This window comes from Aythya ferina, assembly GCF_964211825.1.
Source record: "Aythya ferina genome assembly, chromosome: 11".
Classification (NCBI taxonomy): Eukaryota; Metazoa; Chordata; class Aves; order Anseriformes; family Anatidae; genus Aythya; species Aythya ferina.
In genome coordinates, this window is record NC_140307.1 from 6,986,867 (window position 1) to 7,008,541 (window position 21,675).

General features: G+C 49.4%; 1 protein-coding gene across 11 annotated transcripts in view; it reads left to right on the forward strand.

Moving 5' to 3' along the window:
- AKAP13 (A-kinase anchoring protein 13) overlaps positions 1–21,675 on the forward strand; it is a 217,359-nt gene that overhangs the window by 95,394 nt on the left and 100,290 nt on the right. For all 11 annotated transcript variants that reach the window (XM_084532068.1, XM_084532064.1, XM_084532070.1 and 8 more), the window contains 3 exons: positions 2,859–3,042; positions 13,589–13,778; positions 16,848–19,725. In XM_084532068.1, coding sequence (XP_084388194.1) covers positions 2,859–3,042; positions 13,589–13,778; positions 16,848–19,725 — 3,252 coding nt within the window. The remainder of the gene's footprint in view (positions 1–2,858; positions 3,043–13,588; positions 13,779–16,847; positions 19,726–21,675) is intronic.

Sequence of the window (21,675 nt, forward strand, 5' to 3'; positions counted from 1 at the left end):
CTCCATCCCACAACACTCCCATGCTCAGTGCAGACCCACTCTTGGCTTGTTCTGAGCAACGCCGTTCACCAGCAGATGTATTTTTCATTGTATGTTAGTAGCTAATCCAGTCCCCAGATGGCATGCGCCTTTTCACTGTAGCTGTGCAAGTTTTGCACACTCTGAAACCTTCTAAAGCCATTGCCCAGGGCCCCGCAGTTGTTGTATGCACAGTACTTCGTCTCTGTGCTGCCATCATCCATGCCCATCTGTCAGGATGGCCTCGGGCCAGTTTATATGTCAGGCAGATCCTTCCAGCTGGGCCTGGAGAGTGAATTTGTGTGTTTAGTACACTCGGGATGGCAACACGCCACGTCTTGTGCACGTCTTCTGTGCACGCCGTTGTTGCTCAGAGGCATTGGGGCAGTGCCACGACCGTTCAGTCGCGTTTGTAGACACCTCCAGCCACCTGCATCCACTAGCCTGACAATAGTGAAGATTGTTTTAAAAGAACGGGGAAAAGGGTGGGATGTTCAAAAAGCGCAGTCAAATGAGCAGCTTCACTCCCATGAAGGTTCGGCACATCGGGAGGGGCATTTCCTCTCTGGAAATGGGAGGCAGGGAGGGGCACCCAGCTGGAGCAGGGGTGGGATGAGCAGCTGCCAGCACCTTTCCAAGCCCACAGCTGGGGTGTGATTTGCTGGTGAACTGTCAGTTGGCATGAAAAAGATGTTGGTGCCTAACCATGCAGCTCTCAGCTGAAGGAGGAGGAAAGATTTTGATTCGGGAGTCCGTGCTTGTGCTTTTCAGGTTTGCTCTGCTCAGTTTTGGTGCAAGGGTATCCATTTCAGCAAGGAAGATGATGTCCCCTTCCAACAAAGCAGCTAGAGCAGGAGCTCCCTTGCTGGAACAGATGCAGTCAGACCAGTGCAACACGTTCTTTATTTGGACACCAGTCATTTGCTCCAACATAAGTGCTTTTGTGCTTCCTACATCCGCAGCAGGAAGAGTTGTATTGCTTTAATTATGCTAGCTGACTGCCAGTTTATTCCTACAGCTAATGTAGGAATTTTGTGCAAGTTCCCTGAGTGAAACCTTGGGCATCTGCTTTCACTCCACTTAAGTCCCACCTGTATCCATGCTTCCTCCTTTTTGCAACCTCCTCTGTAGTTCTCCCGTTATGTCTTATCTATAGGGTGTGTTATTTTTCATTATTCATTAAGGCCAAGACTGGCAGCCGTTGATTAACTACCTTGTTGGTTGTTTATTTCTAAAGCACTACATTATAGCACTTGACACCAAAATCCTTGTCATTACTCTCCCACAGGCTAAGAATTTGTCTCTTAGTGAGCTCAGCTATTCCCTTTTCCTCTGATCAGCTGGAGCCTCCATTCAGACGTACTCGTGTATTCAGGACAGCGTGGTTTTGCTTTATGGTAATCAAGAGAAGGCTGGGGAGGAAGGCTTGGTTTGTAGCCCAGAAACCCAATTTGGAGTCATATGGAAGAGAGTTGGTGCCAGAAAGCTTTGGTTCATGAATACAGATTAGTTCTTCAGGAACTGATCCAAAAAGTGGGGAAAAACGGTGTGTCAGGCAGGGCAGAACTCACTCTTTCTGCTTCGTTTTCACTAAAGGTCTTAATGATGTCCCTTAAGAAAGAGAGCAAGAAAAACAACAGCCCGCTGACAAGATGATTTCTCTGGAGGCACACTTCTTGGGGAAAAAATAATTAAATCTTAGATGCATTATGCACTTGCATTTTTAAACCTACTGTATAGGTTTGGCTGGCGACCAAATTAATACCCAAATAAATCATTGCTATGATATTGAAGGTATTATACCAAGCGTGCTCAGTGGCGTGGTTTACGCAGACCCAGCTGGTGCTTTTTTGTTGGTGGTGCTGCCAGTCAATACTGCAATCCTTTGTTAATTAAAAGAACAAATTTGTGTTTCTTGCAGTTTTTTTAACCCGAATGCTTTTGCCCTCCCTACAGAAGTACCACGCTTTGATCTGCAAGTGCCGTATTTCAGCAGTGCATCTGGAGCCCATTTCTGGTTGAAGCTTTTCAGAGCAAAGTTGTAGGGCTGCAGCTTTTAGAGGAGGGGGATACTTTTCCGAGATGAAAGCTTTAGGCTCAAGAGTGACTTTTACCAAATTAGAAGGTCACGGTTATTAAACATAAAAAGCAGCAGTGGAGATTACTAGTTTATAAATGCTGCTACTCAGAATTACAGAGCTACTGTGGAAAGCTGAGAAAAGCTGGTCTAAGGCACAGTGAAACCAGGAAATCAAAACCCTCACTTTTTTATGTCTATATGAGAGGCTAAACTGTTCTCTTTTATAACCGCTCTGCATATGGGCTTCAGTTGCAGTTCATTTTCTTCCTGCCTTGGGACAAATCAGTGTCCCGTTAAATAACAGAACTCGTCCATTCCTAAAACCTGGTCCTGGGCATGGGGGAAAAAAAGGGGTTGGATGTGCAGAAAAACCCACCCGAACATGCTGGGCTCTATAGGGCAGCTTTGTGGTAGTCGTGGCTGTCCATGAAGCCGTTCTTTTCACGTTGACTTCTGTGGTCTTTCAGTCTTATCCCAAGAGGTCCTGAGCGCGTTCAGTCCCACCATAGCCAGTCCCTTGCTTTCAGGCACTGGCCTCTCCTGGATTTCACAGCCAGCTTGTGCTGAGTATGTTTTTCCAGGTGCTGCAGTGTTTAGGTTCCTTGGCTTTTTGGCTGTCAGCACCTCCAGTTTCATGCCAGCCATTGTGCAGTCCTCGGCGTGTGCATGGCTTGTCTCCAGTAGCGAGGATGTGGGGAAATGGCATTCGCCTCAACTGCAGCCTGCAAATTCCTATTTCTTTTTCCTTCTTTATTCCCAGAGAACATCCCTCGGGAGACACTGATGCATTTTGCGGTGAGGCTGGGTCTGCTGCGGCTGACATGGTTCCTGCTCCAGCAGCCAGGAGGAAGAGGAGCGCTCAGCATCCACAACAACGAAGGCGCTACGCCCGTGAGCCTGGCCTTGGAGAGGGGCTACCAGAAGTTACATCAACTTTTGACAGAGTAAGGATGATTTTAATGGTTACTCAGCTCGTTTTCCATTCTCTGTGTCATGCTTCCCTTTACTTTATCCTTGAGGAGTGTCTAAGAGCTATACTCTACCCTTAAAGACGTTTTTTCTATAATTGTGCTTTTACCTTTCTTGCTAGAAGCAATGGGGGCGTGTCCTTAGGATTTATGGTAAGTGCAATAACACTGTTGGGTTCTCCTTTTTTACTGCACAGTGTTCTGTTTCCAGCAGTCCCTTAAAGCCCAACATGAGTCACTGTAACATCGCCTAATTAAGACAAACCTTATGCAAACACAAGAGGAAGAACTTTGCTTCAAATGAGTACAGCTGTCCAAAAGAGCGTAGCTGGCAGGCTTTGTGGTGATGGTGGGGACTGTCACGTTCTTATTTGGTAGATTTGGAGGTTTTTGGTTAATACAAGGCCACAACAATTTATTGAAATAAGGCAGCATCTTGTAGAGAACAAATATCTACCAGGATAGGTAAGAATTTAGGTAAAAATTAATGCAAGTATTTACAACAGAAACTAAGAAGCAGCCAGGTCTTGCCAACCCGTAGCCAGTGACTTACATGAGCTCTTACTGCAGCATTTTACAAGGAATCCTTCAGAAAATGGAAAGCTGTTTTCGAACAGCAAGTGTTTGGAGTACTAGCTTTAAAAGCTGCAAATAATAAAGACAAAGAGCTGAAATAAGTCTGGGGGGTGGGGATTTGTAAAAGAGGAAAGATTTGGTCTGCATGTCTGTTATTCTGATGCCTAGTTCCCTTAAGCTTTGTTATTAACTTTGTTTTTCTGATTTGAATCTGCAGATGCTTAGGGTTTATGTTGAGGGACCCAATGTCATGTTTAGGAGTCTTCTGTGTTGTCTACATTCTCACGCAACATTTCTTTATGCTACAAACTGTAAATTATTCCTCCCTCTACAGTTGTTGGACGGGATGTTAGAGGCAGAACAAATAAGATCTGCTGCTGGAGTGACTGCATTTAAGTTTCATCTTTAATAACTCAGCCAACCACAAACCAAGTGGGGATGCAGGAGAAGGTGCAGGGTGGGGCAGGAGCTATTCTCTAACCATTTTTTTGCCACCATTGAACCAATAGAGGGGTGATGGCAGTGTTGCTTTCTTTCTTTTCCATGTGAGTTCAACAACAGCCACACTGTGAAAATACTCAACACTCTTGCAGGCTATCTTGTAAAATTGGAATATGCCAAGTTGTCCTGTAACTGTGGCAAAGTTCTGTTAACACCATGAGTCTCACCTTGGAGAATTTGCATCCTATCAATAAATGTAAATTAGCCAAAACTTGATTATGGAGCTCACAGCAAAGAGCAATCTGCATATCAGCAGAGCTGTTAATTTAAAAAGAAATGGGAAGTAAACAGAGCTGTTACAATAACTATTACAGTGTATCTGGTAGTGTATTTCACAACCAGTTCCAATAGGGGGATGGCAGTTCTCGCTTGATGGAAGAGAAACGAGCATGTGGGTTACACGGCATTGCCCTCTGCCATTCATTCATGCAGCACTGCTGCTGCAGTCCAGGGGATCTCTCTGGTGACCTTTGCAGCTCATCTTCGAACACAAGACACGGTAGCAACCTCAGTACTGTTAAGTGCTGGTCCCTTTCTTTTAAATACACCCTTAAACTGCTTACATGGATTAAGCAGAATTAAGGTTAGTTTTCCTCTTGGGCCTCTGGGTGGAAATAGGATGCAGAAATATCTGGTGGCCGTGGCTCTGAGAGCTGTGCTACCTGTATGCAGTGCTGCAAGCAGCATGCCCAGCAGCAGGCTGTGGGTGCTGGAAGTCACAGGGCCCCTTCTCGCTGCCCAGGAAAGGGAAAGGTGCCATTCTGCAAGCTCGGGGCTGCCCAGAGTGGTGGCAATGCTGTATGATGTGGGGACCACCACGGCCCTTTGCACATGGGGATGGTGGCTGCAAAATGAAGGTGTCCTGTTTGCACAGCAGACATTTCCTGGTGCTCAGTGCTTTCTGCAGTCGCATAGGATCAGGGCTTGAAAATCCCTGCTGGGAGGAGAACTAGTGAGTTTCAAAATAGAGAAAAGCAGCCAAATTCCATGACAAGAGCATATATCATTTATGTGCTGTCAAAACACAATGGATGCTGTACAACCACTTTTCTGCACTCTGCTTCTGCACAGGCTGTACAATCCACGCACAGAAATTTGGCACACAACTCGTACCACTCAGCAAAATACGGAGCAGCAACGCATGTTAGCGAGAGCCCATACAAAGGAGTCATTATTTTTACAAGTAATTAAACTGCACTTCACAAAATAAATGAATGCAGTGCGTTTTGTGATGCATTATCCTTGGGGGGATTTCATTGTTCACTTGCTTGCTAATTTGCAGGACCCCACGCTTCACAATGATCCTCCTGGCCAGCATGGGGAAGGGGTGAAGTTTGGCTGTAATTAGGGTCCAGGCACAAAACCTTCTCCGCTGATGCAGTTTTGTCTGGGTTCAGCTGCAGAGCACTCTGATTCAGCCGCAGCGTAAATATTTTTCTCAAAAACTTAATTACACCGGTGACATTTTGGATTTCTGTTTATCAGCCGAGCTTTCCCTTTTCAGCTGCCGGTGTGCATTTGAAAAAATGAAAGATGACTTCAAGCGAAATGGTGCGAGCCTGGGAGTCGCCTTTGCTGTAGGCTCCAGCCTGTGAAGTGGCTCCTGCATCCTGTGGCAGGGCCGATGCAGGCTGCTGCTTTCGAGGCTGAAGCGAGGCTGAAGCTGCAGAGGAGCCCGCGTGGGCTGCCTGAGCTGGAGAACGAGATGCTGATGTGCTGATAGCAGTGCTCTTCGGTTGTGTGGCATCCCTGAGGGTGCTCATTTTATCTTCTAGATTAAAGCAAAAGTCTCACAATACAAATGGAGTAGGATGGTGCAGAAGGGCAGGACTTTATTTTTAGGGACAAAAAGCATGGAAGGATTTTCTCTAGGAATATTCTTTGCTTTCTAGCAGCTTGGTGTGCGGTTGTTTCTTAAATACACCTGATCTTGCCTGAAAAAAGCCTCGGACACCAGGCAGGTTGCACAGCTTGCTCTGACCTTCAATGATTTCTGAGTGCGGTAGGAGTGAATTCAGAAGCGGAGGCTCCTTCCTTGAAGCCTGCTACTTCCTTATGTTTAAATTGGGCAATGCTAGCTCCAGGGCGTTGGCAGCCCTTGTCTGCTGTGCTCCTTGGAGAAGAGAGGGCTCGGGAGAGGCAGTGGGGTTGTTAACCAGGGGGAGCACGCTCCATGTGAGTAACTTGGCCTCTGCAACGGGACAGCTGCATTTTGCACTAGTTGGTGTTTTCAGATCCAGCCCAGCGTAGTAATATAATCTGCCTGCCAGCTCCATGTTCTTCAGTGCTCTGCAAGTCAGGCAAGTAAAATGGCTCCAAGAAAGAGCGAGTGTTCACAATGTCAGAGGAGTCAGAGCGCCGTTCTGCGAAACACACACTGCTTGGTAATCTGATTTCATTGCTGCAGAACAAAGTCCTGTCCAGCAACCCAAACCTTGCAGGTTTTTCTTTCTGTGAAGCCAAATGCTTGTCGTTCCTTCCCAGCTGTGAGTGATTTATGCCCTCTGAAAGCGGAGGCAGAGAAAAGTGAAGTCGGTAAGAAAGCATTTTTCCAGTCCCTGCAGAGCGAAGGATTTGGGACTTCAACAGTCTCTGGAGTTTTTTACTCTAACGTTAGTTCTGCTTTTGCCGGTTTCCCTGCATGCTTCTTATTGCCGTGGAGCGCTTCTGTGCGGCTCTGTGTGTAAAACCTCCTGGTAACAGCCAGGAGGCCCAGCGTGTGAAGCCATCAGCCACGATCAGCGTGTATTTCCAAAATTAAACTGACCCGGATTTAATTAACACGTACAAGAAATAGCTCCCTGGTAGCAGGAGTGTTTGGTGACCATTTTGCAATACTGGATTATCACTTGCTATTGTTCTGGTTTTATGTAAGTAATTGATGGAGTCTGTGCTGTAAGCTCCGTGGTGCCTCTCAGATGAGGAAGCTTTTGCAGTAACTTTACTTTGGTAATTGAATACACTTTTCTGGTTTTCTAGGCCAGAGCAAGAGGATTTGTCTGGCATCTCATTTCTCTGCTCACCGATGCAGCACGTCCTTTCAGCATGTGTTTTATGTCAGAAGTGTCCAGTTCGTCTTCAGCAGGTGGTTTAAGTGTGGTCTTAAAATCAGGCATTTCTTACAGCGCTGCCAAATGGGGACAACAGTTAAAGCTGGACACTTTTAATCTAACGTTGCTGCTAGGTTGTTCCATTAACTTCAGTCTGAGCAGGACAAGAGCCATCTGTGGTGCAGATGCTTTCCAAAATCACAGGTTTCCTGGGGCTGGAAATGCCACCGACTGCTGTGACTTCAGGACCAGGTTGTGGCACTGCACGTAACGGGGTGCTCAGATGCTGTCCCCTCTGCGCCCTTGCCTTATTTATGAGCTGGGAACTGGCTGTAAAGGCTCCTAGTCTCCCCTCGGTCACCTCTTTTCCCATTATTATTATTATTGAGCACGAGTGGGACACAGCTGGGGACATGCAGGTGCCCCAAAGGTTGCCACCTCAATAGATAATTTTATTTTTGGCTAACCAGACTCAGCAGCGAAGGAGTTTACTGAAGTAACTCTCTATTATCTAGTGTTTTTCCTTCCGTTCTCCCACCCCAAACCGAGCAACAAACCCTTTTGATGGCTATTCGGGGTGTAGGGCAGTAGGTTTTAGGGCACGGCTTGCTCTCATTGTGCAGCCTGTTAGGAGAGGAGAGCAGCTGCCTTTGTCTCTGTAAGTGCTGGCTCAAGATTAACGTTTAAAGGAGCATTCAAAGTCATTAAAAGGGTAATGAGAGAGGAACTGATGAGAGATCCATGTGTTAAGAGGACGCTGTTTGGCTACAGAAGCATGGGAGTAGGAGCGATCCAACAGGATCCGGTCTTGTGGCTGCGTGTTACTGAACTTTGAGATGACTTTCTGGGACGTGGTTGTTTCATTGATGTTTCTTCCTGCTTGGAAAGATGCTGGGGTGCCGTGGGTTTCCACCGGCCCCAAGAGTACAGCAGAGGAGCAGATGGGAGTGGGAGCAGTCAGGTCTGAACGTGATGGAGCAGGAAGAGTTTGTGCTTCCCCCTTTCCACCTACTCACCCACTGCATGCTCCAGCTTTTCCTCTTTTCCTAGTGTCTTCCAGCATCCCTATTAAAACTTGTATTTTCATTCATCAGCTCCCTCCTTGTCTTTGTTTTGTACTTATCCACCTCTGAAGAGAGAGAGGCGGCTTTGTCCCTTTGGTAGGAACAGCATTTTACTGTCTCTGATACCCTGCTTGGCAATCAGAGGTCCTAGGAGGTGACGTTCATGTAAACAGGCTTGTGAGGAGGAGAAAGAGGAGATTTAGAAGAGATTTGAGAAGATTTGGTAAGATATGAGAAGAAATGCCCCCTGAGCAAGGCATCTTTCTTGTTAGGTAAGGCTATGAAAATAAAACAAATGCAAAAATTCGTTAAACCACAGACAGCTACTGCATCCTATGGAATGTGTGCCATATATATTGATACATAAATACATTTGCTGTCAGTTTGTAATTTTTATTTTTTAATATATAGCTTCAAGGCCTGAGAAATGCCTGGGTTTAAGAGTGCAGCCCCTTTGTGGTAGGAAATAGGTTCTGTTTGCTGAGATAACTGGCCGTGCTCTCTTAGGATATGTGAGTCTGCAAACAGCTGTCGAAGAACAAGCCAGCTTTCCTCTCGTGTATGATTTCCTATTGTATGGTGTGTTGATCATGGGACTGAGAAGTTAGCATTAAATATTTTGAATCCAGTCGTTAAATATTTAATCTGATATTGAAGGATAGGTTGTGCAATCCTGAATTCAGTGCAGTGTCCAAACCCACTGCAGCTCATGTCTGTGTGGAGTGCTCTAAGGGGTTGGTCATCGCTTCTGCAGCTGGTGAGCTTTAACTCTTTCTTTCCTCCAACATAAAAGCAGTCCAATTAGTGAGTGTCTCGTGAAATTGTCTTATGTAAGAAACTTTTTTTTTCTTCTTTTCTGTGGCTTGGTACATTTGGAAGCACCTGAAGTATGAATACTGTGTTTAAATCCCTTCCCAGTGCATGCATTTGCTTTAACCCAACCTAGCTTGTACTAGTTGCACCTGTTTTCTCAGCCTCCTATCTGGTAGGTGCTGATGAGTACAAAACTGGGGAGGACCAAGAAAGTGTTTATGTGCACTAGTATTTTGTATGTCACTACAGACTGTGAGGCTGTTGATGAAAAACTGATCGTAGCCATACAAAGCCTGTAGTACCCCAGCACTTCTGCAATAGTTTTAAGTTCATTAAGTTCTGTCTTGTCAAATTTCTAAGAAACTGTTTCCATTTACCTTCCAAATAAAAAGAGTAATAACAATGTTAAAAGGTCATTAAGGGAAGGCAAAGTGAAAATGGATGCATTGGGTCCTCTTAGGAGTAATGGCACTGTCACTAAATATTAATTGCCATTAGTAACGAGCAGTTGCTGCCATTATCCGTAGCTGTTTGTTGCTGGCAGCCTGCAATTTCCTTTGAAGAATACAGAGATCCGTCAGAGTCCCGTACCCGGTTCCGTGATGGGTTTAGGAAATTGGCTTTTTGTGGTACGGGTTTCTGGAGGCTTGGTCAGAGACTCTGGTGCCTGGTAAATCTGGGTGCAGGTTTCCATCGGAGGGACTGATTTGTCAGCTTGACATCTGTAAATTGTCAGTGGAAGGGACGTGTGGTGCAGCAGCCACCCCAGGCAGCTTCCTGCCCCAGTAGGCACCGTTCCTTGCTTATCCCAGACCACAGACACTGCTTCTCCTCTCTTCAGTATGATAATATAACAGCAAGAAATCAGAATTTGACTAGGAGTGTGAGATGAAAGTTCAGTTTAGGTTTTATTTACCCTACAGATAAGAGCATCTGAATTCTTCCATTTCCTAGTTTTTGGCTGTAACCATAACACTAGTTGTTATGGTGTTGTTTTTTGGTTTTAAGAGATTTTATTTTCTCTATCACATGAATGTGTGAGCTGGTGCTTTCAGAGTCGCCCAGCAGCTGTGGCCAGGCTCGCAGTAAGATCCCAGGAGCTGGCAGCGCTGCGGCGTTTGTTTGTTCGGCTCAGAAATGCGGAGGGGATATCCCCAGGAAATAACACCTTGAGTTCCCACACTGCCTTCCTCACCCGGCTGGAGAACTGTGGGATTCTTCACGGGGTTCTGCCTAGTGCACTGAGGCCATTTTGATCCTTTTCTGATCTCTTCCCCACTCCTCCTCTCCCCTGCGGTTAAAACCTGTTATCTGGGTACTGGAAAACCCTTCCCAGCACAGCCAAATTTCAAACCTCTCTCACCGGCGGCTGCTTCTGAAACTTTTGAAGGCAGGCAGAGTTTTTTTCCTCCAGTCAGAGCTCAGGGTTTTTTTTGTTCCCCCCTTCTCCCTTATCTTCCCTCTTTATAAAAATATCTTGCCGGTATCTGCAGGAAGCTAGGAGCCGCTCTGTGTCACTGCAGGCTTTCCTCTACCTCTTTCCGCCTCTCCTTGGCCCAGGGCCATCCTATCTGCCCTGCCACAAGACCAGAATAGGTTCAGAGCACACAAACGCTGCACGACTCCTCCTTCGCAGGGGACGGCCCCGCTTGGGCACTCGGTGGAGGTTTGAAAAATAGCATCGCTTGTGGTCTTCCTCCTGTCAGATGTGCAGGGGGTGATGCTGTGGTTGGAGCAGAAGAACTAGCACCCGGGGCAAGCAGCTCATGGCCTGAGAGCATTTTGGAGGTGGTGAGGGTGTGGGTTTGCTCCTCCCTTTACAGTGTTTGGGGTCAGCATCCTTCCTTGAGCCCCGTTTCCGCAGATGAAGGGCTGGCTGGTAAGTCTTTCCTTTGTCCTTCAAACACTGTTCTTTCTTCAAGTCAGCGATTTCCCTTCTGGGAAACCTCTGTGCAACAGAAAGCTGGGTCAGAAGCGGCAGGGAGTGGAGCTGGAGGACTCCTTCCAGGTCTCCTCCACGTGGCTGTGCCCAAGGTGGGGGCATCCCAGTGACCCTGGGGACCTCATTGGTCGGCCCTTGCCTTTTGAACCAAGTGAGATATTCTCTTCTGGAAAAGTCTGGCTCAGAGGCGGTACAAGGGGAACTTTCTGTTCAAGTATCTTTCAGGTCTTTCTATAGGAAGCTGTTGAAAGAGGAGGGTGAGAAGGAATTGCCCCAGGCTGGTCGGATGCTATAATAAGACAGATTTCCCCTGTAGTTTAGGCTTCTGTGCCGAATGGAAGCAGACTTTCAAAATGCTCAAATGCAAGAGTTTCTATATACGTTTCTTAGTAAATTTTCAGTAAATATTTGCATATTTGTTTTTATCTCCTGGTAGCGCAGCTTGGGTATGCACTTGTATATAATTACAGCTACTACAGAAATTGCTAATCTATGCAAAATGAGCACCTTTCCTGGTGAGGGAGCACTAAGTGTGCAGCCTATAAAGCGTAATTTCTGGACAGATGTGTGTTTTTGTTATCTTAGTACATACAACCCAGGGCTCGCAGCGAGCCAGGCAGGGGACACACAAATGGTTAAGTTCAACGTATAAGGACAAGTGAGCAGGAGCATGTTTTCATGTGATCTACGTGCTCTTGAAAGCAATTGAACAGCAGAAATAGCAGTGAGCCAACGAGTTAACGCTCGGGAGCACTCGTCCTCTCTGCTGCAGTCCGTCAGTGCCATGGATGCATCGGTGTGCAGCACACGCCTCTGATTCCCCTCCAGGTTTTGAGGCTTTGAAGCCACCGAGGGTCCTGCAGGTCCACAGGCTGCTTTGTGGGCACCTATTTGAAGATGCTTCTAAGAGCACTTGAAGCTGGTGAGAAAGCGGAGAAGGCTGCTGTGTCCTTTCAGCCTGCTGATGTTGGCCTCACGAGTGGGTGAATCTGGTTTTTGTGCTGCCTGCTTCGTTGTGCTCCACGTGGCCCGGCGAGCAGTGATTTCTCATACATGACAGCTGAAAAGGAAAGTACAGACAGAAATGGCTGTGTTTCCTTGATAAAGGAAAGTCATTTATTTAGCCACTTTGCACTTGTAATGGCTCAGCTGACTTCAGTGCCTCGATGACCGGATTTATACAAATCACCACAAAAACCTACGCGTCCTTCTGTGCCTCTATAGCAATAATGATTCTGTTTAAATCAAGAGTAATTCCGCAGAAGTCAATTGAGTTACGTCGTGGCTAAGGGTGGAAGGCATAGATTCACTTTGTCTGGATTTGCTTTGTGTCGTGCTGATTTAACCCAAGATGAGTCATGAGAGGAGGTGGGCTGTTGTACCGGGGCACAGCACATCAGCTGCTCAGCTCCATGTCTCCAGCTTCCCCGCAGCGCTCTGCCTGCTGCTGTTGCCACTCGTGGTATCAATCATTTGATCGTTACTACTTTGCTTTCTAAATTGCATGGCTTCCCGGAGAGGTGGCCTTGTGGCCATACTGTCGGCTCAGGCTAATGCTCAGCAACTGCAGTCCCAGGGAAGGGACGATGGAGAGGTCTCCGTTGCTCGTGCCCATACGCAGGTCAGCGTTAGCCCCACGTCCTTCAGTCCCTGCCCGGTTCTCTCCTGGGAGTTGTCTCTCTCGTTAGGGCGTGTGATGGTTTTGGCTTCCTGAATCAGTTCTGATTCAAAATGAAAGCTACAAACCTGAAGCTTCAGATGAACACCTTGATAAGAAGACTGCTCCTACACCCCGTTGAAGTGACACTGCTATCCCTGTGCAGCTCGGTGAGAGCAGCCACATGAAGAATTACTGCTCTGAGTTGTAAACATGTGCAAAATCAGGTCTGACATCTGAGATGACTGAACAGAGATTTCTATTGACTAGAAGTAACTGCTGAGCTAGTTTTTCATTCTGATCTCCAACAACCCCCTTTTTTCCTTTCTTTTCCTTTGGTAAGGGGAACGTTGGTGTTACTGCCGCAGAAGGACAGCGGTCTCACCGCACTGAGGATGTCTTGCGTCAAAGCAATTCCACAGGGCAAGCAGAATTCATTTCAGGAGTGACAAAATTGCTGCAGTTTGATGGCTGTTGGGTGTTGGTGAAGAGGTGTGCTGGTTTCGGTGTAGAAGTTGTAGTATCTGTGTCATAAAAATCGTTGCTCCCTTGAACTTGTCTCCCCGCAGTCTTTCAGGTATCTGTTGTTCTCCAGCAGCTACTTTGGTGATCTTCACCTGCAATAAATTCTGTTTTAAAAGCAATTGCAGTGCCCTTTGCTACTCGTGTTCTTCTTGTCCGGGGGAAAAAAAAGCAACAGGTCTCTCTACCTGAGATAGACCTAGTGGAGTAGAGCGTGTGGCTGGCGCTGGCTCTAAATCACTTTCATTTTCAGGACGGAGACGTGTGCGTGTGTGTGTGTCTGTCTGGCCCTGGAGCCACTGATTAGATGACTGTCCAGAGTGAGGAACAGCGTGCGTGTCCTGCCGTGCACCATCCCTTCTTGCTCTCAGACTAACCCGTGGTGGTTTTGTTTCAGAGAGGAAGCCAGGGAGCCAGACTCGTGGAGCACCTTGTCCCACACGGTGCACGTCGGGGAGTACTGCGTGAAGCACCACCGGCGGCTTGATGTTTACTTGCTGACAGCTGAAACCAAGGAAGGGACGAAGGCCAGCCTGGAGAGTGACATACGGCAGCTTCAGCTACACATGCAGAGCCACCAGCACCGGGTAAGGAAACACCTGTGGTTATTGAATAGACAGGGAGCTGGCTGGCTGCTGCTGTCACGAGCAGCCTGGCACCTGGTAGGGTGTCCACACGCCGGCACCATCTGGGGGCGTGTGTACCAGTGAGTCTAGATGTTTGCTCTGGATGTCTTTAGCAAACATGCAGGCAGACACCTGCCAATTATCTCCTTGGAGCACAGGGAGATCTGATAAAGCCGTGTTAGGAAGAACATCAGACAGGGAAAACCTTCGTGGAGGTGAGATGCGTTGTCCTTCCAGCTGCTGGCAGCTGTTGGGTGGTGTGTGTGTGCTGGAGGGGGTCAGGGCTTGGGGTCTGGCACCTTGGGTACATCTGTGTTTGGATAAAAATTACAGGGAGAGGGAAAGCTGATGGAGAAAGCAGTGGTTTTCTTGGTGCCTCGGTGTAGGATTTGGAGAAGCCCACCCCAGCCACGTGGTGTGCGTGCCCGTAGCCCTGCCAGCAGTGGTACAAGGCAGGGGCTTGGGAGGTTTCCTCTTGGTGCTTGAACATCAGTGCCAAAGGGATGCTCTCGAGGGGGGAAGATGAAGCAGCGGGACACTTCTGTACAACTTCTCAGAACTGCTCTGCGTGTGTTGCACAGGTGCCATCGCTTTATCACTCATAAATATGCTGCTGTGGGGGTGTGGGGCTTAAATAACAGTGCTCCCAGGCATTTCTGTTCCTTTAAGCAAGCAAAGAGAGAACTGCACACTGCATTGGGCTGGGGGGAAGTTCAGAGGTATCGGCCACCCTTCCCCGAGCAGGAGATGTTAGTTACTCCCCATCTCGACAGAAACTGGTGGCAAGAGTGGCAAAGCAGAGAAATCACCTCCCTGCACTTCCCCTTTTCATCAGCTGGCACTGAGGCACGGCCACACATCGAGCTCGCTCCTTGCTTGCTAGAGCCAATGCCAGATGGGTACATTTCGTCTGACAATGAAATCACAAAAGGCTATGTTTAGACTTTTTCTTCCCAGCCCTGTTTCACTCCACATCTAATCTGATTTGGATTTGGAGCGCGGCCCTGTAATGATTGCGTTTAGGTTCATTCGGGGTCGGGTGGAAGCCACTTGGCTTCGTTTGGAGCCGCTTCTATTTTTCAGGCTATCAGCAGAGTGACTTCACCGCGAGGATGCTGGGGCTGCCACCGCCCCTCCGGCTTATTCCAGCACAAGTGTCGCCGTTGTCTGCGGCCGTTTGTCTGTCCTGGCCAGGGACCAGCAGCACGGTGTCCATGCTCAGCTGCAGGGTTGGGTGGCCGAGGAGATGGTTCTGGTTTTGCTGCCCGTGCTGCCTGCCCCCTGTGCTCACCTGCACTGAGCTTCCTCCAAAAACACGAGCTGCAGGGGAGGTGGGTGGCGGGGTTGTTTGCAGCAGGAGAGCCATCGCAAACACCAGAAGTGCACCCAGTGGTCTGTGATTCAGTGATTTGGTGGCCGTGGTCAGAGTTTGCAAACCTCAGAGTGGAAGGAACAGTAAGTGCAATATCCTCGATGCAGAAGGGATGGGCTTAGCCACGGTTTGTACATGCAACACCCAGAAGTTCCCTGCAATGCATCAGCTGACGCTGCTCCTTTTGATACCCAGGGAGAAAAGGGTTGTTTAAGCTGGTATATTTGGTGCGAAATCCTATTTCTTTGGGAAATTTTAGAGTCTTAAAGAAGATTTGAAGGAACCTATTGGAGTTTGACTGCTAGGGTACTTTTTTGGGGGAGTATTTTTATGAATAAAAGCAAAGAATACCAGAGGTTTGAAATAGATTAGTTAGTGTTGAATTTAAGAGGGCCACAAGCACTCATCACCTGCTGTCTGCGTGTCAGCGTGTCCTCTGAAAGCTGCAGTGAAATCCCAGAGCCTGCCTCGAGAGCTGCGCTCCACAGAAAATCAAGGAAGCTCTGCGGGGTGTGTGTCCAAGGGCTGAGGTTGCTCGTTAATTTAGCGAGTCGCTTTTTGTGGTATGTGAACTCTGAAATGCAGCAGAGAAGAGGGAAAAAAAAAGATGATATTGAAACAGAGATGATTCTTTTTAAATAAAGGTTTGATTGTATCAGGCTATAAAGCCTGGTGGATCCTGGAGAAGGCAGATATGCTGGAAAAGACATGCAGATGAGACAAACCGACTGCTTTGCTACTGTTCCACAGTATTGCACTACTAATTTTAATACAGTGTTGTCGTTTTCATTTTTTTATTTCCACGTAGGAAATAAATTTCAGCTTTTTAATGATGCTTGCATTTTTCGTGAGTGGATCCGATGATGAGTTCAGTCCTAGAAGCAGGAGACAGATGAGCGGGTTGGGCAGTGGCAGCCAGCTGCCCTGTCTGGAGCGGTGGTTAGAGCAAAATAGGGAAATGGAGCAATGCAGAGCAAACGTGGGGAGTGCCATAGGGCAGGGGTCTGAAGCTCTTCTGCAGCAGTGTCAGCTCAGGCCCCTTGGGACCGGGCTGGTATGCATTTGCATTATGTGGTAGATTGAACTCTGCTGTTGACTGATCTTGTATTTAAGTGCACTGAAGAGCTAAGAGCACAGCTAACCGAGGAGCAATGGCAAAGGGGACAGAGCCAAACTCTTCTCGGTGGTGGCAGATGGTGTAGCAAGGGGTTAGAGGGACAAATCTCGGTTTGGGGGGGGGTCGGACTGGCTGCTAGGAAAAATTCCTTCACAGGAGGATGGTGTGGGACTGAACGTGGCTCAGAGACAGCAGGGTCCTCCATCACTGGAGGTTTTTGGAACTTGCCAGAGCCATGGCGAACCTGAGGTAACACCAGTGGTAGTGCAGGTTGGGTGGGAGGTTGGACTAGATGTCCTTCAGAGGCTTCTAAAATATTCCTGTTGTTCTAACAATGTCATTGTTGCTGCCTAACAAAACCAGCAGGTAACATGACCTCGGCACTACATCTGTAGCTCTGTCCCCAGGGCTGTGGACATCAAGTAGGAGCACAGCGGGAGCAGGAGTTGAATGAAACAGGGGGTTGTGTTCACAGGTCTTGTACATGGTGGATCCAGAAAATAATTATAATTTGTTTGTTTGTTTTTTTGTCTTGTTACAGAGTTTAAGGAAGCGGACGGAGCCTGTACCGGGAGATTCTGGGAATAGCTGCGGTGGCGGAGCAGAGCCAGGGGGTCACCCAACCACGTCGTCTCAGAGCCTGGAAGAAATGGCAGGAGAAGGAAGGGAGGAAAGTCCATCTGATGTTGTTCACCTCGACAGTGGGCAGCTCTCTGACCAAGCCGACCAGGAGGACAAGAGCCCCAACGGGAGCTTGGGAGCTGTCAGTGGTGGACCAAACGGCCTGCTGAGTCTGGGGGATGCGGAGAGCCCAGCGTGCTCTTGTGAAAGTAAAAATACCGTGACGTTGGGTGAAAAGGAAGAGGAGGGGCCAGGCTCTGCTGAAGGCTCTGGGGCCGTGTCAGATGAGAACGGCTGCACAGCGAGCCCGCATGCAGGCGTAAACGGGGCCGTAAATCTCCCGTCCTGTGGAAATACAGATGAGGAAGCTGGAATGACATCTGCTGGAGTTGTTCTGGATCAAGCTGGCTTGTGCAGTAAGGATAGCACCCATCAGGAAGCGCCGGCTGCCGAGGAGCGTGCAGCTGAGAGTGCTGTCCCTGGGCTCCAAACTGCAGGTGAAGCCCCGGCCTCCCCGACGGGCACGGATGTGGCCATGGGCCAGACCGAGTGCAGGAACTGTACCGGGGCGGCTGACAGAGCACCGGGCCAGCAGCAGGTAGAGGATAGGATGGCTGAGACCGCCAAAAGGAGGACTGTGGATCCAGAAGAGCGATTGGCAGCTGAGGAAGAGCCAGCCAGCGCTGCTCAGCCTTTGCTCGATGGATTTAATGGCTCTGACTGTGCGGGTGAGGAGGATGCAAACGTGGGAGTGGTAGCGGCGTGTGCCAGTACGAACACAGGTATTGGCACTGGAGGTGTCTCCGTTGATCTTTGCAAGAGCGGTGATAACAAAGAGACTGGAGCAGGCTCACGCACAGATCAGGTAACTGTTGGCCTTTTGGAAAGCCAAGGTGATGCCCGTGTGGAGGAGAGGCAGGATGGCACTGCGAGCACCGCGACAGCGTTACCAGCAGTGAACGGCACGAAGGCTCCTGCGTGTGTACCTGAACCTGGTCTTGTTTTGGAAAGCCAGGACAGCGCTACGAGTGGGGAGCAAGAAGGACAGGTGGAAGTGGATAGCATGGATGGCAAATCCAGCTCGCCCTCCCTGGAGGACAGCTTGGAAACGGATGGCCCTGAAAATGGTGATGGTGCTGGAGCTTACCAAGGCAGCACAGAACCTGCCCATGGCCAGGGAAGCAGTGAGGTCGCTGAGAGTGCGGGTGAAGCAAGGGAGGGTGGTGAAGCCCAGAAAGAGGAGTCAGTAGGAACTGATACCAGCAGCAGCAGAGATGGAGGAAGCGCAGACTCTGCAAACGGAGCTCAGGAAGTTGCTAGCTGCTGCCCTTCTGTTGATCAAACCACTGTTAACGATGCCATGGGCGACAGCTCAAAACTGGATGCTGCTCAAGTGGGAGAGCAGGAGCCTGGATCGCTCCCTCTGGAGGATGCACGTGCATGCCTGGTGGAGCAGGAGCCTCCACAAGATGGAGAGGAGGCAGCAGAAAGCCCTCCGGGGCAGGAGGGGATGAGCAGCAAGGTGAAAGCGCTCTCACCCCATCCCGATGCAGCGCACCCGACCGGAGATGCTGCAGCGGCACTTCCCGGGCAGGAGGCGGCCCTGCGCGGTAATGACCCTGGATTATCTCCATGTGCCAAGGGCGCAGACTGTGCAGAGGATAATTTCGTAGGCACACCCTCTGTAATTCATAATGAAGAATCTGAACAAAAGCAGGAAGTGGCAGCAGCGGCGGCGGCAGGCTCGGCAGAGCTGGCCCCGCCGTGCAGCGAGGAGCATGGCGAGGTAACCGGCGTGCTGGGGGAGCATGCCGGGGTCCCGGGCCCTCCCGAGCACGGCCTTCAGCCTCAGGCAGAAGGAGGCACGGCCGAGCCTGAGCGGGAGGCTTCTGACAGCAGCCGGGAGCAGGTTTTGTCAGAGGAACTGCTTGACACGGTTGTGAAATCCTCCGCCTGCAGCCCAGGGGGGCCCGCGGCCGACATCGATGCGGGTGCTGGGCTGAAGGAGCCGGTCCCCGAGGAGTCGGCGGGCAAGGCCGGGGCAGCGGGTGCTGGGGAAGGCACCATGCAAGGAGCTGAGCCGCCAGGTGAATCGCTGGTGGTGGGGAGCAGCCCTTGTCCGGACACGGGGCCGCACCAAGAGCGTGGTCCCAGCCCGCAGCGCATCTCCCCGCGCAGCAGCACCCCCGAATTAAAGGATGCTTTGGAAGTGGAAGCCCCGAGCGTGGCTTTCGAGGCTGAAGAAGCGTTACAGATAGCGGCCATAACCCCCGTCACGGGGTACGAGGAAGAACAGCAGGATTTGGAGAGTGTCCTTCCCAGGGCAGCGCTGCAGCCCATCGCGGAGGAGCCCACGTGCGACAGCGACTCCAGCACGGACACCGTGTGTCTGGGCAGCGAGGGCGATGCTGCTCCCGCTGCCGCCGCAGCCCAGGGGGAGGTCTCGGCACAGCCCGAGGGCAAGCAAAGCCGAGCCGTGTTGGAGTCAGCCCTCTCGCCCTGCTCCTCCGGCTTAAATGCTGTTGAGTCACCGGAGCATGTGGGAGTAAAGAGTTTGGTTTCGGCAGACGATGGCTCCTCTCCGGATAAAGTTCCTAAAATGGTAAAAAGCTTTGATGCCGTAGTGTTTGCAGCGGGGACCCCTTCTTCTCCTGACCTACCAGCCGCAAGAAAAGCGGGGCTCGAGCCCCAGCCTGCAGTGGATGTGGGAGCTGGCCTGAATGGAGAGGCGGATTTCAGCTCCTCCGCCAAGAAGTCGGACGTCAGCCTGGCACCGCGAGCTGCTGAGCCTGGCACAGGTATGGAAAATCGGGCGGTTTCCTCCTGTGCAGCTTTTCTTTGCCGGGCTGCCCCCAGCATCAGCACAGGAAGGGAAGTGAGTGCATGAGGCCTGCCTTACAGAGGAAGTGTAGGTGTTTGGGGGGGTTGCTTTCTTTTTGCTTTCTTGTCTGAGAAGTTACTTACTGAAACTTGCAGCCCAAATGGATGTTTCTTGGCTGGAATGGGAGGCAAGGAAAGGACATCCTCTCCTGTGAAGCTGTGCAGAAGAATTTCTAGCACGTAAATCCCTTCTGGGGAAGGAATGAATGGGAGGGAGATATTTCGACCGCCGTATCTTCAAGTTACATACTTCATTGTGGGCCTCAGGGTTTATTTGCTCAGTGCTAATTTGAGCTATTCCTTCACTTTTCCCCCCCATATTCTTGCTAGCGTACAGTCAGAGGATACGGCAGCGCTGCCTTACGTTTTCTTTCCTCCTCGGCTGGAACAGCTGCCGGTGTCCTTCTGAACTGTGCAAAGCCACGTCCTAATTGGCGGGGTTAGGTCATTTAGAAGAGAGGGCCAGCCCTACCCCCTCTGCCTTTTCCTGTCTGAGAAGCTTTTGTCGGGCAGAGCAGCCGGGGTGTTTTCCAGTGCGCTTGGGCAGGGCCGGAGCTCGCCGGGAGCTGGTTCCCTGCTCGCTGCGGCCAGCTGGAAGCAGAGGCAGCGCTCCCCTGGGAGCAGGGATGCTGCGGGACAGCCGCGCCTCGCTGGGGACGGTTTAGACCCCGTGCCCGTGCACCACGAGCTACCCGAAAACGCCGTCAGGTAATGCTAAGAAAGGGGAAATAGACCTGGATAAATGGGCTAAGCGAGAAGTGAGTTGGTCGCTGGAGTTAAATCAGAGGTGGATTCGCTCCTGAAGCGTGGAGCTAATCTGATCTCTCTGTTCCACCTGTTCCGGCAGCTGTTCAGCGCCAGCAGCTGAACTTTTTCAGTTGCCAGTTTTTTCTTTTTGCTATGAGAAAATTACACAGTGCATCCTATTTCACAGCACTGAACAATCAAAAGGAAAAAAAAAAAAAAAAAGATAGGAATAAATTAAAAAAAAAACCCTGCCATGATATAAATCATGAAGTTCTAAAGGTTTTTCACTGATTTAATGCAGGGAGCTTTTACCTCGGTCTAAATACAGGATAGCGTGATGGCAGAGGATTTGGACTGAAAAGTGATAGCAGAATAACTGGGGGCAGGGGAAAGGTTTGATTTTTGGAGGGGTCACTAGTGGGTGGCTCTGGCAAATACTGTTTTCTTTGATCTCTCTGAGTTTTCTTTGAGTTCTTTGGTTTTCAGAAAGTTTATTTGTCAGGAGATAATCAGTAAATGTTAGTCATTAGTTCATTAGTAAATAAGTAGAATGCTTTAAAGGTGGATTAGAAAGCTGTTTTCAGAAAGAAATTTATTTTTGTGCTCTGGCAGATTGACATTTCAATGGGATGGGAGTGGCTGTAAGGCAATACCTGGGAGTGTTAGCTCTGGGAGCTTCTTGGGTTTTGCCTCATTACAGCTCAGGTCTTTATCTCTGGCTGGATTCCTGGAGGCACGATGAGTTTTTAAAAGGAAATGGAACGAAACAGCTCAGTAAGGTGGTAGCTGAAGTTAGAAAAAATAACAACAGTAAGGCATCATTGTGTGTTAGGGCATGGAAAGGGAAGAAGAGGAGGTGATCCTGATACAGGTTTAAAATGTGTAAGGATTTAGGATTAAAAGACCTGGGAATCCAAGGGTTTATTGTCCTGTAAAGTAGGACCTAGAGCTGTGAGATGGCAGCGATTCAGGCCATGGGACTCGTTGATTGTTGCTGTTAGTGTGTACATCTCTGCACGTTGATGGCTGTGCTTCATGCGGCACGTTGTGTGTGCTCCTCCTGCAGCAGCCTTCAAGGCTTTGTGGGAATTCCTCGTTGCTGTGTCAGTGTTGGGGAGTTT